Genomic DNA, 15,315 nt, shown 5'->3' on the forward strand with positions numbered 1-15,315 from the left:
GGCACTTCAAAAGAAAATTCCTTGCGCCTGATATCTGTGACAGCGGCTTGGCAACCCTGTCGCACTGTCGCATGAAAATCAATCAGTGATGTGTGTGCACCTCTGACAGAAACGCTAATTAGTTGTCAGCATTTGTGCATGGCGAATGTCTAATTGGGTTAGCGGCTCGATGATCGATCAATCGAAAGAGTACCAAAAGGTCCTCCTTCATCACAAAGCAGCTATGAGCAGTACAGTGTTTGAAAACGACGTCCCATAGTGGCTTATGCGACTGTACACCAAGTGAAAGGGGAACTGGACGTTAGGATTCCACATAGATCAAGGCCCCAGAGGCCCCGATAACGACAGATGTTCCCGGGTTCAAGGGCAGTTTTCGGTATCAACGATCTCTCCACCCACGAAACTTCTAGACAAACAAAGCCATGAGCCTAAGATACATTCGCGTTTCCAAGTAATTTAACTAAAATTAATTTCATTTTACCCCAGATGCCGATGTATGTGTGTGTTTATGCGTTGTTTTTTTGTTTTGTATATATTACAGATTAAGCCGAGAATTAAATGGCATATAACCATAACCATATTATGGTCGCTGGAGATCCCACGCAAAGTCACGAAAATTGAGCAAAGCGACGAACGCCACACAGCGACTTCTCATTGTCTATGCGACCACGTAACGCGACTCAAGTTCAAAAGTAAACGACGGACGACCGCAGTGCCACGACGGCGTGGCAGCATCCATGCTTATAGCCAAGTGCATCTATGAATAAAAATGGCTTTGAAGCCATAATTTAAAGAATTTAGAGAAAAGAAGTGCTGAAGAAACAATCGTTCAAGGACCATCTTTTGCCGCTTCTCCAACAAAAGAAAGATTAATTTAAAGCGTGACAAATAAAGAGGAGAAAAGAAACGCATTTAAGAGGTGCTGAGTGCACATTTCTCAAGGCAAAAAGTGGGTCACAAGCCATCGGTCACGTTCCAAGAAAAAATTGCAGTGGCAGAGCCAGAGGCCGGGGCAGAAGCAGAGGCAGAGGCAGAGGCAAAAGCCAACAGCTGTCGTAAAAGTTGTTCGCTGCAATTAATTGTTGCTTTTGTTTATACAAATAATTATGCAACTTGTTGCTGCAGTTCTCTGAAAGAGAAAAACTGAATTCATTGATAAAAAGCGAAAGAGACAGAGACAGAGAGACAGAGAGAGAGAGAGAGTCCGTCACGTAGCCATGAATTCGCCGCAGCTGGTGGCGCAAGCACACGATTCTACTGAGAGCAGCGGCCACGGAAGCGGCAGCAACGCCGGGGCGATGCCGATGGCGATGCCGACGCCAGCGGGAAATAAATATGCGCCTGGACGTAGGCTAGCCGCGAGGCAAACTCTTCGATTGGCAATACCCAAGCATCAGGGGGATCCACTGGCACTTCCGCACCCACATCCACACCCACACCCACACCCACACACACACACACACCCACTGCCGCTCCACGCACACGCACATCCGCATCCACAGACGGGGGGCATCTATCGGCATTCGCCATCGCAGCTGCCACCGGCGCCCATACTCAAGAGAGCGGCTGGGAGCAGCAGCATCCCCAAGTCCGCCTCACCGTTGGAGTCCCACAACCTGCCCAATGTGACGCCCCACAGTGGGTGTGGGAGTGGAAGTGGCAGCGGGAGGATCGCCTACAATGTGGCAGGCGTGGGGGGAGGCTGCTCTTCGAGTGGCGCCTCTTCGGGCTCCAATTTTCTGGGCGTGCGAAAGCCCAGCCTCACATTGAACTCCTCGGATATAAGGAACAACAACGATTTGTTTGCATTTCCCAAGGATATGTCGCCAGCACTGGAGTTGAACGGTGAGTGGAATGATAGATACATATTTTCAGAGAAAGATTCCATTGTAATTGTGGTTTTAGAACACTCCCACTCTCCCCTGTTCACGGACATGTCTTCAGCCAACAGCAATGGCTCGCCCACACATCACCACCAACTGGGAAGGCTCTTCAGCCTGAGTCCTTCGAGCATACGAAGCTATGGAAACGTGAGTACAACCATTGATAGATCCTTAGATATGAGATGAAACGGATAGAGAACTAAATTCTTATGAGAGGTTAGGGAACAAGCCAATCGCTTGAAGGAAAGAAGGGATCGCTTAAAGATTGGGTAGCTTACCATCTCGGGTTCTAGTTGGGGAATAGAGGATTGAAGATTTCCATCACACTGTAGGGTGTTCTTGAGTTAACTTTCAGCCCAAGGCTGTGTCTCGATTCTCGAAACGGCAGCCAATGTTTATGACTCACTTTGGAGCGAGGGTCTTCCCTTGGTTCTCACTCGAGGAGGTACAACTCTTTAGGGCCAGTTCTGAAAGTTGAACACCTCCATCCACGTTTGGGAGCCCCTTTCCGATACACCATGCTCTGGGCCTTTGCTGTTGACCCAGAGCTAAGTCCAGACTGAGCTTTACAGTCAGAAGTCCCCCCCATTCTACATACAGGCCATATTTACCCAAAAATACATAACTCACACCTCACACGCGACGACTCTCGTTCTGGGGACTGGGTTCTCGGGTCTGGAATGGGGAGGCACTCCCTTTCTTGGGGACTTTCATAAAACCGGCTCTCCCTCTGGCTCTCCCTCTCGCGCTTGTTGTGGCTGTTCTTTATGTAAATAGGTAGAAAATAGCGTCCGACTCGACTCGACTCGACTCGACTCGACTTAATTAATAAATAACATTTAGCACGTTTTCAAAACGAGTCACAAGAGAGAGGCAAACGACAGTGAGAGAGAGAGAGAGAGAGAGAGAGTATATGTATGTATATTCGTAAAGCTAAAACCACATTATTGGATGGCTTATGGGATGGTTATGAATAATCGGGCATTTGGCGTTGATTTTTTAGCATGGCTCGTGCGTCGTTAAGCGAAATGCCCTACGTGGGGTAGATCCGATCCTACCAAAAGGTTTGTCACACTTTTCTATAAGTATTATTATTTACTGATTACCGATTGGGGGGAATGTCGGACATTAATTTCAGATCGAATCAGGGGTTGGGACCCACAACAAACTTTCAATTAAGAACAGGAGAAAGATGACCCATATTTGAGGCTATGATAAGATGATTACGGGCATACAAGAATGAGATATTTATATATGTACATTTATTGGAGTTTTAAAGATGATTTATAGTGCCTTGGATGATCATTTGGAAGAGCTTTGGGGAGCTTTCCTTTCTGTAGATCGTTTTAAGAATTTTATATGAAAGTTATAAAATCTTCCGAAATATATTTAAATTGGTAAAAATTGGTAAAATTTTAAAAACATTTTATGGTATTTTATGCAAATTTCGAAGCTTAAAAATAGTACTTTAAGCCTTAGATTAGAATCTTAACCTTAAAGTTCCCAAAAATAGCTATTGATTTTCCCCGCCGTTCGATCAAATCCATTTTTCTTCTTTGCCGATCTATAGGGTATTCCTTTAACCCAATGATCAATTAATTTCTCTCTTCTTGGGCGATTCTAAACTATTTGACAAGCTCTTCAGTTCCAAACACACAAAAGAAGAACGCAGGAACGTGAGTTGTTGTCGAACTTGGAAGATTATAATGAAGATTATATGAGAAGTTGGATGTACAACACATTAATTGGTTCTTCCGCGAGAACGAGAGAGGGAGAACACAAGAACACACACAGAGAGAGAGAGAGAGAGATATAAAAGAGAGTGTTATACGGAGAGAGAGAGAGAAAATCGATTAGTCGGACAGAACCAGAAACCAGAAGCCCAGAAGCCCAGTGGGAATGAAGCCGGAGGGACGCCACAACCAAAAAAAAGCTAACGCGATGTCGGGGAGAGGTTTGCTGTGGGGCAAAATATATCCAAAGCTCCCAAAAAACACACAAACACAGATACAGATACAAATACACAAAGATTCAGATATATGAAAGCTACAGACAGACTGTGTTTTTGGTGCGGCATTTTGTGGTTTTCGTAAAGAATTCCATTTTCAGTATTTGCTGAATTGAGATGCGCACCGGTTCGGTCGAAGGTCTCGTCTCTCGTCTCCCGTCTCCCGTCACCCTCTTTCTATATCTCTCTGTGGATTCTCCCTGAATTTATGTAAAATATTTTCTGATTAATCGCCCAGACACTTACACTTACCTACTCGAGTACTCGCCGCACTTTTGCCTGAATGTTTGAGCCAACGCTGGAGGAGAGCTGTGCCCGTGGCTGTAGTTTGATTCCCTCAGTGTCGTGTTTCAGTGTCGAGTGTTCGGTGGTGCTTCGGCAGTGGATGTGCAAAATTCGTATAGCATGGGCAATCGTTTGAGCGGTCTGTGGTGCAAGAAAACAACATTGAACATCAGCAGCAAGAGTGAGGAGAAGGAGAACCCCCAGATTGCCACGGATAAGTCCAAGAGAACCCGAAGAAAGTCAAGTGGCAGTGGCGGTGGCAGTGGCAGTGTCAGTGATGGTTTCAGAGGCACCTTTCGCCTTGGCAGCGTCCGTCGTTTATCGTTAACGAAGGATAACCACAAGAAAGGATCGGCCAGCAGCAAATCTGACCCTGATCCGAGCATCTCCACCATAGAACACACATACCGCGAGCTTATCCAAAACCCCATCCACACTGCAGCGGATCCCAGCAGCAACAGCATGAAAGTCAATCCCCAACTTCTGCCGTCCGCTGTCAAGGTAAGTGCGGTGCAATTCTCTATGGAATTCCACAATTATGTCATGATTTGAATGGGAATTGGAATCCGAATCCGAATCCGAATCCGAAATGAAACTATAAACAAAAGACAAACTTGAATTATTTTGATATGCTTCCGAGGTTCATGGCCAGAACTATGAAATAATTTGGGTTTTGTTTTGTTTTTTGTTTGTTTTGTGGATAAGGTCGGGGTGTCAGTGTGCGACTCCTACGATGCTGATGATGATGATGGTGTCATTAGCATTTCTTGTGTGTAAAGGCGGATGCTTGTAAGGTGTCTCGTCGCTGGGGATTATCGCAGATAATTTATGACTGTTCTCTAATTGAAATTGTACATAATACTCGGATAAATGGGGGGGGGGATGTATGATGGCATAAATTAAAAGGGTTTTCAGATGATTATTCAATAGAAGGTGCGAATATTTGTGCAAGAAAAGCGCTTCTAAGGTTTGGCTTTGAGTCTGCATCTATCGTAGGTCTTCTGGGGCAAAATTGCACATCGACCGAAGGGCACTGCTGCATTACACGATCAACTTTGAATTGAATCGATTGCGTACGCTTTTTCAAGTAGATTCAAATACTTCCTATAATAGAAAGTCTATCATTCAAATACTTCCTATAATAGAAAGTCTATCATTAAATATGTAGTTAAATAAACCTTATAAAGTATTACTTCTCCAGATGTTATGTTTCAGAAAGAAATTCCATCAAAATTATTGCAAACTTCAGTAAAAATCTTCTTAAAATAAAAAACACCAAAAAAGGGAGCATAAATTGCCCCCCCCCTCCCCAAGATCCAAGCTGAAACCAGTCTTTCCCGCCGATGATCCCCTTTGGATACTGCAGCGATTAAATGTTGCATCCAGGCAATACGATTACGATTCTCTCAAGTGACCCAATTCTTCGACTTACAAATAAATCACGAAATACACAGAAAAAGACAGAGATTAAAGGGAGAAACGAGGGATATGAGAGAGAAAAGAACGTGTTAAGCACGCTTTGCGTATAAATAAAATGTACAATCTCCAGTCGAACGAGGAAAGAGGGAAATGCATCAGAAATCAATTACGCATGAAAATTCCAGCAACGAGAAAACCTGAAGCGCTTGCGCCCCTACTGGGGTCTGGAAAAAGGGCGTGTTGCACATTCACTCGCGTGGAGCTGCGGCCCCAAGCTAGGCCTTAGATATGGACATACGTGCATGGCGGATGCTTCCATCAGGCGGCGGCTCCCACGAGGATGAGTCAGCGCTGAAAACTTTTGACACACGATCGCTGTTTTGCTGCACATTTGGCGACTTGATACCCGGCTTTAAGGTGCGATGATTCATACTTGTTTTAGGCGAAAGCCGCGACCATTCATTGATTCATTCATGGATAGAAGATACCTCCCATACGGGAAGAGGAGGAAGAGGAGGGGCAGCAGCAGCTGTAGATACTTTTCAGATGGAAAGTGACTCAGGAGCGGCAGGACTTGACTAAGTTTGTGTCTTAAATTTGGACACAAAACATCTCTCACTCAAAGAAATGGGAACAGCATTTAGTGACTAATTTGCGGGTGACCCGAATAGCAAAAGTATCTGAAAGAACGAGGGATTTGTGTGTCTTCTGAGAGATGAATGATGAATGGTCCATTCGTCGTATGGATTGCATAATGCTCACAGAAGTGTGACCTTCCCAGGCAGTTCAATGGACACACAGCCGCAGATGAAGTGAAGAGAGTATCTAGTCGGTTCAAGGTGGTTTTTCACGCTTTTCGGACACGGTTTTGCTTACATTTTGCTCCACTTGGCCATTTCCTGGAAACGCTAAAAGGAAAACACACAACTTTCGATAAACAAATGGGCCAAAAAATCAATTAGATTGAAGGAAAGAAACCCAAAAGCCAAACAAATGCCAGAAGATGTTCTCCGCTCCATTTGAAAAGCCACCGAAACACGTGTCTGTCTTCCAAATCGGCTTTTGTTTAAACAAAGTAAATGGCAAAATCATGTAAATAAATACAAATTAAATAGACAAAATGCAGGTGAAAATCGATGCCAGTTTTCGTATGAAAACCATGAAAGTGCCTGCCAAAAATGCCTGCTTTGCTTGAAGGAAAAACGTGTAAAAACTACTAAGTAAATACCGAGAAATCATATTTATTTGTGTGCTGTTTTGACGCCTTTGGCACGCCCTCAACGAATTCAAAAAAAAAAAAAAAAATTGCATTGAGGCGAGAAATAAATGCGCCAAAAAGTCAAACAAAAAACCACTTTGTTTGGGCCCCAACGCAGGAGAGAGCCCCCCAGCGGGAGAGGAACGATGATCGCTCAGGCAGTGCTTCTCTCTCCTGCCCTCTCGCTCTCTTTCTCTCTCTCTCTCTCTCTCTCTCTCCGACTCCGACGTCTAGTGCGCCTCCGTTCTGCGGGCCTCCGTCAGTCTTGTGTCGAACCCTCAGCCGTCGAGTCCATTGAGCGCATTCGAAGACAACGACAAAAATCCAATAAATATCTTTCTAAAAAGAGCAACAAATATCTCTGAAAATAACCAACAACAAATGAAACTTTTTTTTTTCATATAAAATTACAATAAATCGTGAAATTTTTTTGTTTGTTGTGAAATAGATAGGAAAATGCCTCAAAACCAAGTGAAAAGTGCGTAAAATTGAGAGAGCAAATGTCCAACACATAAATCTGAATGAATGCTAAAAATAAAGTATATAAATATATTTTAAAAGCACATTTTGTCGCCATGAAAATGTCGGAATTTTACATGAAATAATTAAGAACTTTTGTGCAAAATTTACTACAAAATAAATGGAATTAATGGCTAAATAAATTTAAATGGAAATCATGAAGAATTTGTGTGATAATTTAATAAAAAAAGATATAATGATTTACATGCAATTCCAAAGAAATAATTTACAAAATTTAGTGCACATTAGAATATATTTTCATAAATTGTCGAAATACAATATTTAGTGGGCTAATGAAACGAGTTAGCAGCAGAGCAGCAGAGAAACAGAGAAACAGAAACAGAAACCAGTTCAAACAAAACCAGCTTAAAAAATCATTGCGTAGGCATCGCCGCATCGACAGTATCCACAGACAAGAAATCAATCAGACAGAGGCCCACGCTTTGGGCCCAGTCTAGTCGCTGTGGTGTGGCCCAAAACAAAAGTGCAACAGGAAAACAGGCAGCGCTGACGACGACGCCTATTGCGGCTCGCCCGAGCGGAAACTCATTAGCCAACAAAAACAACAGCCACACACTCCAAAGCGAAAAACGAAAAATATGCAAGCGGAAATGGGGGAAAAACCATCAGCACGTGGGCCCCACAAAAACACAGAGAGTTCCCCCCCCCACCCCCCACCCCACTCCCTGGGTGTGTGTGGGCTTTGAACTTGCTTTTGAGTTGTGAAAAACCAGTCGAAAGTCGAATCCGAGTCAAGGTCTCTCTGGCCATAAGATGGAAATGTCATAAAACGTTAGTTTATGTAAATTCTGTAGGTTTTTTCATCGCGCTTCAAATGGAGTTTGAGCCAATGGAAAATTCTGGAATGTCTACTCGATCTGGTCCATCCCCATGGAGATTCAAGTTCGAAAAGGTCTTCCTTTTATGGTGTTGTGTTTCCAGTAGAAGCTGCATTGTTAGTCATCTTTAGGGCGATTCCATAAGCATTTCCATTTCATAGATAACCATAAAAAGGCCTGTTAAAATCCAAGATCAGCCATCAAACAGAGCCACACTTTCAATGATAGTTCCATCATTCATGCCGTGCCAGGCCCACAGTATCTCCGAGATACACGAAATTCTAGCCACTCCAGCCGACACGGCAAACCAGTTCTTGTGGCATTTCTTCTTGTGCGTAAGCCGCTCTTTTTTATATCTTTGTATCTTTTGTGTGTGTGTGGCTTTTGTTGTCTGGTTAACGGTTCCACAGAATGCGAAATAAATATAAATAATCACAATGCCCGCGCACAGAAAACCAGATGCTTGATAATTGTTTTTGTTTATAAGAATCGCTCCCGAATGGGGGGCGGGGGGGAAATACATGGACTTTTGCCGAAAATATGTATGAATTTTCTGAATGTGATTATGGAACACAAAGCCAAAGTTTTCCTCTCTCTCTCTGTCTCTCTCTGGTTTCTGTTTGCTGAAAGGAATGCTAATTGTTTTACCTGTTCTGTTAATTGTTAATAATGAATGCAAATGAAATATGCTATTGTTTTTCTCGTGTGCTTTCTGGCCTAAGAATTTCCAGGAAAAATGCCAATGAACCTCTCAGAATATCAATAAAGCAAAATAAAAGTAAACAAAAGAGTGTATAGGATAAAAATCCCCCATCCGAACGGTACCGAAAGAACCGAAAGAAGCGAAGAAGATTCGGATAAAGTATTCGAAAAGAGTGAACGGAAAAGAACGTCTTTGAATACTGCGGAGAGTGGACAGTGAATCCATCTACGAACATGGTTGTCACCTCGACGCGAAGTCCACTGCTGGCGCAGTCGCAACCCTCGAATGCCGCCTCAAGTGGCAGTCACACGGCGGCAGCAGCACTGCGATCCCGCTTGATATTCCCCCGGCAGCATTATCAGGTAATTGATAATCCCCTTCAGTCCCTGTCCCCTGCCCCCTGTCCCTAAATGGAGACATAACAATGCGTTTTTTTTTTGGTGTGAGGCAGGGGGGGCCATAGAGCAATGAGTGGCAGTGGCACAGGCGTACATTAACCCCAAGGCGCCGTGCCATAGCTGGAAATGACCGGTAGGGCAGACGACAGACAGTCGGCGGACAGGCGGAGGGACGGACGGACGTCTCTCCTAATGGTTATAAAATCAAGTGAAAGGCAGAAAGGCGCACTCAGAAATACTGTATTTATGGCTCTTCTGTGTGTGTATAGAAATCTTTATGATTCCATATTTTTGTGCTCGTTCCCATTGTTCCCCCCGACAGAGAGAGAGAGAGAGAGAGATAGAGACCCGGAAAGAACAGGGCACAAAAAGGGCCTAAGACGGAGGCGCAATCCGCAGTCCGCAGCCCAGGGAATGTAAAACTGCTAATGTTGTCGCCCTATCCACTATTCTCACTTCCACTTGCACCCTCTCCCTCTCTCTCTCCGCTGATAAGAGAATTTTTGAGCAAAGGGAATACTATCTAGAGGGAGGTCTCCAGAGGAAATGCCAATTTGTTCATTCGATATGCAGATTGAAACAACCAGAGACTGTATTCACGACTGAGGAGAGTGTGAAATGTTCCAGAATTTCCAACTAGAAATAAAGATAAAAGATTGAACGAACCCACACAAAGGCCAACCAGCCATTCAATGCTTCAATGAATGTCAGGAAACTGACTCTGAATGCCGAGTCAAAGAAACCATCTTCCAGGGCTCTTCTTTGGGACGAAAGTTCTAGTGCAACCCATTCGAAATTCCTTCCTCCAGATAGCGCCATCAAATGCTCCATAGTTTAGGAAAAACAATCAGCAATGGCCTCAATGGCAGTGCAGTTCCCTCAAAACTGTTTTCTGCGACGCCTCTAAATGTGTTTTAATCGCTTTACGATCCCAGAACGTGAACCTGAAACGCACTCAAGACCGAAAGCCGAAACGCATTTGGAGGATAGCTGTACCTTCAATTTAATATCCCACCCATCGAGAAAAAACATAAACATAAATATTCGAACACGTTTTTGTGATTTTGCGTTTCATTGGAGAGCAAAAAACAACAGAGCAACATCCATGCCCGATAATCGAACCACAAGAATGGCAGGGAAAAACCACAAAGTATTCAAAATGCCGGCACATAAATCGCACAGAATTTGTTTATAATTAATTTCATGCGGCGTTTGTTTATGGCGATTCGAATGGAAATGTGCGTCAACTGCAGTTTTCCATAGGGGACGGGACTTTCAAGAGCTTCGTTCCGTTCCGTTCCGTTCCGATCCGTTCCCCGAAAAAAAACATCTGTCAATTTGCACTTTCGACCTGCGACAAGGCGAAAAAAAGAACAGCCCGGGGCCAGGGCACTGCCAGGGCTCTCCCCACAAATTGGTTAATGATTTCAAAGAACATTTTCTGTAGAGACTTCTCTATTCTATATATATATATATCTACATCTATATTGTGCGTGGATCTGCCACGATCTGGATCTGGATCTGGATCTGAATCTTTGTTGTGCGCATTTTCTTGTTTCTTTCTTTTGTTTCGACTCTAAAGTGGAACCGAATGTTTTATTTCTGTTCTGTTCTGTTCTGCTCTGTGTTTTCCTTTTGCTGCTCTGCCGTCTCTCTCTATATGCCTTTGTCTCTATAGAAAAACTACATAATTTGATTTCCAGTACGTGCCACAGCCCGACTGGTGGCTGGTGCCTAGTGCCTGGTTGTGGCCTGCCTCACTCACTGACGTCAATTGGTGGATGGACGACCCCTACCCTACACCCATTATAGACTTGGAAATGGGGGGAATTTCTGCCTCAACAAAGTTGAGATATGTATCTTTCGGCGCCCCTTCTCGCTCTCGTATCTCTATCTATAGCATTGATGGATCGAATCGAGTGTAGTTACTAAATTATATATTCTCATTGTTGTTTAATTCTTGGGAAATTCTGTGCTTTTTGCAGCTGAAAAGTGAATCAAAAGTGGGAAAATCTGGACATACATTGAGTTTGAAATGAGTTCTGCCTCAAGGGATCTCTTAGGGGAAGGCAATTTCTGAAGGGAAATCCAAGGGAGGCTTTTTTCAACGCATTTTCGAGGAATACAAGGATTTAATCTTCTGATCCTAGACATTTTCTTTGGTATTAAAGCTGGAAAGTGTTTCAAAAAGTGGACTTTGACACTTTCCCAGAGAAATCTGCCAGAAATCGATAGCAGATGATTATAGATCATATATGTCCGAATTCGATGAATAGATCTATCAGATCTCAGAGATTAATGCATTTCCCATTAAACTTCCATTCAGTGATCAAATACCAAGCTTTTCCAAAATATTCGCACCGCTCCAGTGGGCATCCAAATGGGGGGAAATAGCCATTTCACTTTGGTTATCTGAATTATAGACCCATTTCGTAGATCTCTCTGAGATGTGAACTTGTTTGGGGTCCAGTTCAAATGCTCGTAATTCATGAATGAATTCAATTAAAAAATGAGCACAGACGAGGAGGGGACAGGAGGGGAATGGACTGGACTGGAGTGGAGTGGAGCTCGACAAAGATATCACACGCTCCACAAACACTTTACCGCCACTCAATTACAAGTTAAGGGAAGGGAAGGGAAGGGAAGGGAAGGGAAGGATAGGGAACCAGCCAACAACAACAACAGAAAGCTTTAATTCAAATTTGCAACGGTGGCGGCAATTAAAGCCAAAGAGAGGGAGAGCTGGCCACAATACAGGGTGCGCCATGGATAGAGTAAAATTCACTCATGAATCGCTTCACACCGAACCAACGGACTGCAGTGGTCAGTGCGTGAGAAAGGTCTCAACGGCTACTAGTTTCAACAAGACGCTGCGCCATGCACCACAATTGATTTTCAACAACGAAAATTCCCTGGACGTCTGGTATCGAAAAATGGCCAGCCAGGTCTCCGGTTTTGACACTTCCGGAGTCCGGACTTCTTTTTGAAAAGCAAAGCTTACGCCGGCAAGCCTCAGGCCATTGAAGAGCTCGTGCCGAAATCATCGTTATACCGCCCGAGATGCTCGAAAAGTGAAGTGGAAAACGCAGAAGAAAGGGCACTTGATTGATATTGAGTTTAAAAATAAATTTGAATAAATTCTAAAGGACCAAACATGATAAAAATACCTCATATATTCGATGTTTCGGTGTAATATAAACACACACACACATACAATATATATGTATATCCAATACAGAGTAATTCGACTAGGTTCATATGCACGGCTCTTGGTGTTTTTTTTGCTAAAACTTGCCATAAATTTAGAAAACAATAAACTCTATTATATTTGTATGTTTTACATTTTCTTTTTGAGAATTCTGAAAACAATTTTGATGTACAGTGTCGGGGAACGAGGAAAGAATTTGAATTTAAATTTGAATTGCACGCGCGCCTCTTGTGTATCGGCCCTGGATCAGTATGAGATCAAAATCCAGCCCTGGCTTCTCTCTCTCTCGGAACCACTTTCTCTTGCTCTCAAAATCTCAACCAATGAAAACGCTGTCGAAAATGCTTTTTGTAAGGCTCAGGAGCTTTTCAACAACCTTGTGGTGTTTATCCGAAAAATAACAGCAAGAGCAACAAGTTACTCTCCCTACCTCCCTCCCTCTCTCCCACTCTCTATCCGCTCTCTGCTTTTGGCTGCTGGCAATGCTCCGTGCCAGTGTTGACAAGCGCCCAAAGATTGTTGCTGCTCTCTCTCAAAGTCTCTGTAAGAAGTCGCTCTCTCTCTCTCTCTCTCTCAACAATATACAATCAAGCATACGCCGCCGCTGCGGTGCTTTTCACTTATTTTCGTTTTTCCTGTTCTGTTTCTCCGTTGTGTTCGCCGTCGCCTGTCGCCTGTCGCCATTGGCCGTCGCGCGTGCAAAAGCTGAGAGCAAAAAAATACGTAATAAAATCGTGGCTTACTCCACATACAAATCGCAATCGCAAATAAAAGATATACCGATTTGAGTTATTTTGATTTTTTTTTTCTGATAAAGTGCGTTTCCAGAAGGCAACAAGTGAAAGGGCGGGTGGAGGGGGCTCGAAATGTGCAACATTTAAAGGTGAAAACTAAAGGTACAAGTTGTTTCGAATTTTCAAAATATTCTGGAATAAAGCGCTCAGTTCAACAGGAAATTCGCTATAAACTGTGTGGGCTGTGTGTTTCCCCGAAAAGACATTAAAATCGCCATTGTTATTGTTTATATGCGAGGGGTGTATAGCGCACCTTTCCCTCCTTCTGGCGATCGGCCCCATGTACAAATGTATCTAGATCCCCTAGATATAGACGGATAGATAGATAGATAGATAGATAGTTTTGGCGTAGTTGTGCGGCTCTCCGTTTCATGGTCGATTGCCCCGATTACACGCCACAGAGAACAGAAGCCCATACAATTTGGCACCTCTTTGGCTCTCCCAAAGAATCTGTGGACCGGTTGTCTCCACGCCGATACACGGGGGCTTGAATGTCGGTGGGAAATGCTGTTTCCCCCCAGTGTTTTATTTATGGCTTATCTTTCCAGCCACTACACCACCTCGCACTCGCACTCGCACTCGTAGTCGTTATCGAATCGCAGAACGCGACAAACTTGTCAAAAAGACATTGGCCCGGCCCACGCAATCGGGCAATCAAAGGCGGCCCAAAAAAAGCACACACACACCCTTCTGGGGATTGCAGGGATTGCAATCTGACCCCGCGAACCCCGACAAAAGGGAGGCAGTTGCCGAAAACAATTCACAAAATGCGTCATTTGTTGAACAGCAAGCAAGGGGTTTACGGAGAGAGACAGCCCGCTCTTGTTTTGTGTAACTTTATGGGAGGAAATTTAATGGATTTATTTACACACACACATACATACTTCTCCCCCACTGATTATAGTCGTAGTTCCTGGTAGTTAGAGTGTACTATTTATAGGACTGGACTCGTGACTAGTCCATCAAAAACCCATCTTTGACTCCACGAAAAGGTTATTCTTTGCGGATATGAAACGCCAGAACTTCCTCAACGCGTCATGCAGCAGCGCCCCTCGGTCGGGGGCTCATCTACTGTTCAATATTTCGCATCATTAATCCATTTAATCGGTAATCAAGAATGAGCAAACAAATCTTTCAAGAACCAAGTGCCTAGAAGTGCCTGCCTCTCTCGAGACGGCGTTCCTCTTGGTTTAACTTTTGGCACTGGTCGCACCTGCACCTCCTGCACCTCCTGCACCCACGCATTGGCTCGAGCCCCGCCAAATGTAACGTCAAATTTCCCGAGCATTAGATTAATCTGCGGCTAATGAGACAGATGTCTAGACCCGCAGTGCAGTCGCGGGGAACGAACCTTCTAATTGGCAATGGCAATGGCGGTGGTGCTGCAGCGGTGCAGTGGCACACCCAGTCCCAGAATCTCAGTGCGGCAGGCAGCTGTTGCCACAGAGAAAATGCCATTGTCTGCCTGGTATGCATGTGGCATTGACCTTGAACTTGTGTTCGATTTGTTGCTTCGCTTTGCTTTGCGGTTTTCGCCCTTCAACGTTTACTACGGGGCGGGTAATGGCAGGGCCAGCGGCAGGGGAAGCGGCAGGGGCAGGGGCAGGGGCACTCTGAAGCAATTTGAATAGAAAATCGACTGAGAGTTGGCGTTGGAGGCGGAGGCGGAAATACCTTTGACTGCCATGTCATTTATAGTTTCTCTCTCTCTCTCTTTCTGTCTCTCGTCCAACTTTTGTTTCTCATTCCATTTTCCACCGTCGAGTGCACAAATTGCGAAACTTGTCGCCTGCCACTCGGTAGCAGGTGCATCGGTGCTTCAAAAGGTGCGCTCTCGGGGGCTACAAAGGGGGCGGGGGGGTTGCTTAAATTGAATTATGGAATGTCTGTGCTGTCATAAGGCACCGTTCAGTAAGGCAGGCCTTTGTCGAAGTTTGTTCCATTGATTTATTGATGTTTACGCTGAGAAAATGAATTTTAGGGGCACAAAAGCTGATTAAA

The 15,315-nt window shown here is 44.2% G+C and overlaps 1 protein-coding gene across 4 annotated transcripts in view; it reads left to right on the forward strand.

The window, feature by feature from the left end:
* Nucleotides 1-1,170: 1,170 nt before the first annotated feature.
* LOC108151823 (sterile alpha and TIR motif-containing protein 1) overlaps nucleotides 1,171-15,315 on the forward strand; it is a 39,456-nt gene continuing 25,311 nt past the window's right edge. Inside the window, exons 1-2 of one of the 4 annotated variants that reach the window (XM_017280682.2) lie at nucleotides 1,171-1,845; nucleotides 1,906-2,030. In XM_017280682.2, coding sequence (XP_017136171.2) covers nucleotides 1,218-1,845; nucleotides 1,906-2,030 — 753 coding nt within the window. In that variant the 5' untranslated portion in view covers nucleotides 1,171-1,217. Of the gene's footprint in view, nucleotides 1,846-1,905; nucleotides 2,031-4,251; nucleotides 4,678-8,946; nucleotides 9,277-15,315 lie in introns of those variants that run through there. The other 3 variants (XM_017280683.2, XM_017280686.2, XM_033386293.1) reach the window with 3 other exon arrangements.

The sequence above is a fragment of the Drosophila miranda genome, chromosome XR (genome assembly GCF_003369915.1).
Source record: "Drosophila miranda strain MSH22 chromosome XR, D.miranda_PacBio2.1, whole genome shotgun sequence".
In the NCBI taxonomy this organism is placed as follows: Eukaryota; Metazoa; Arthropoda; class Insecta; order Diptera; family Drosophilidae; genus Drosophila; species Drosophila miranda.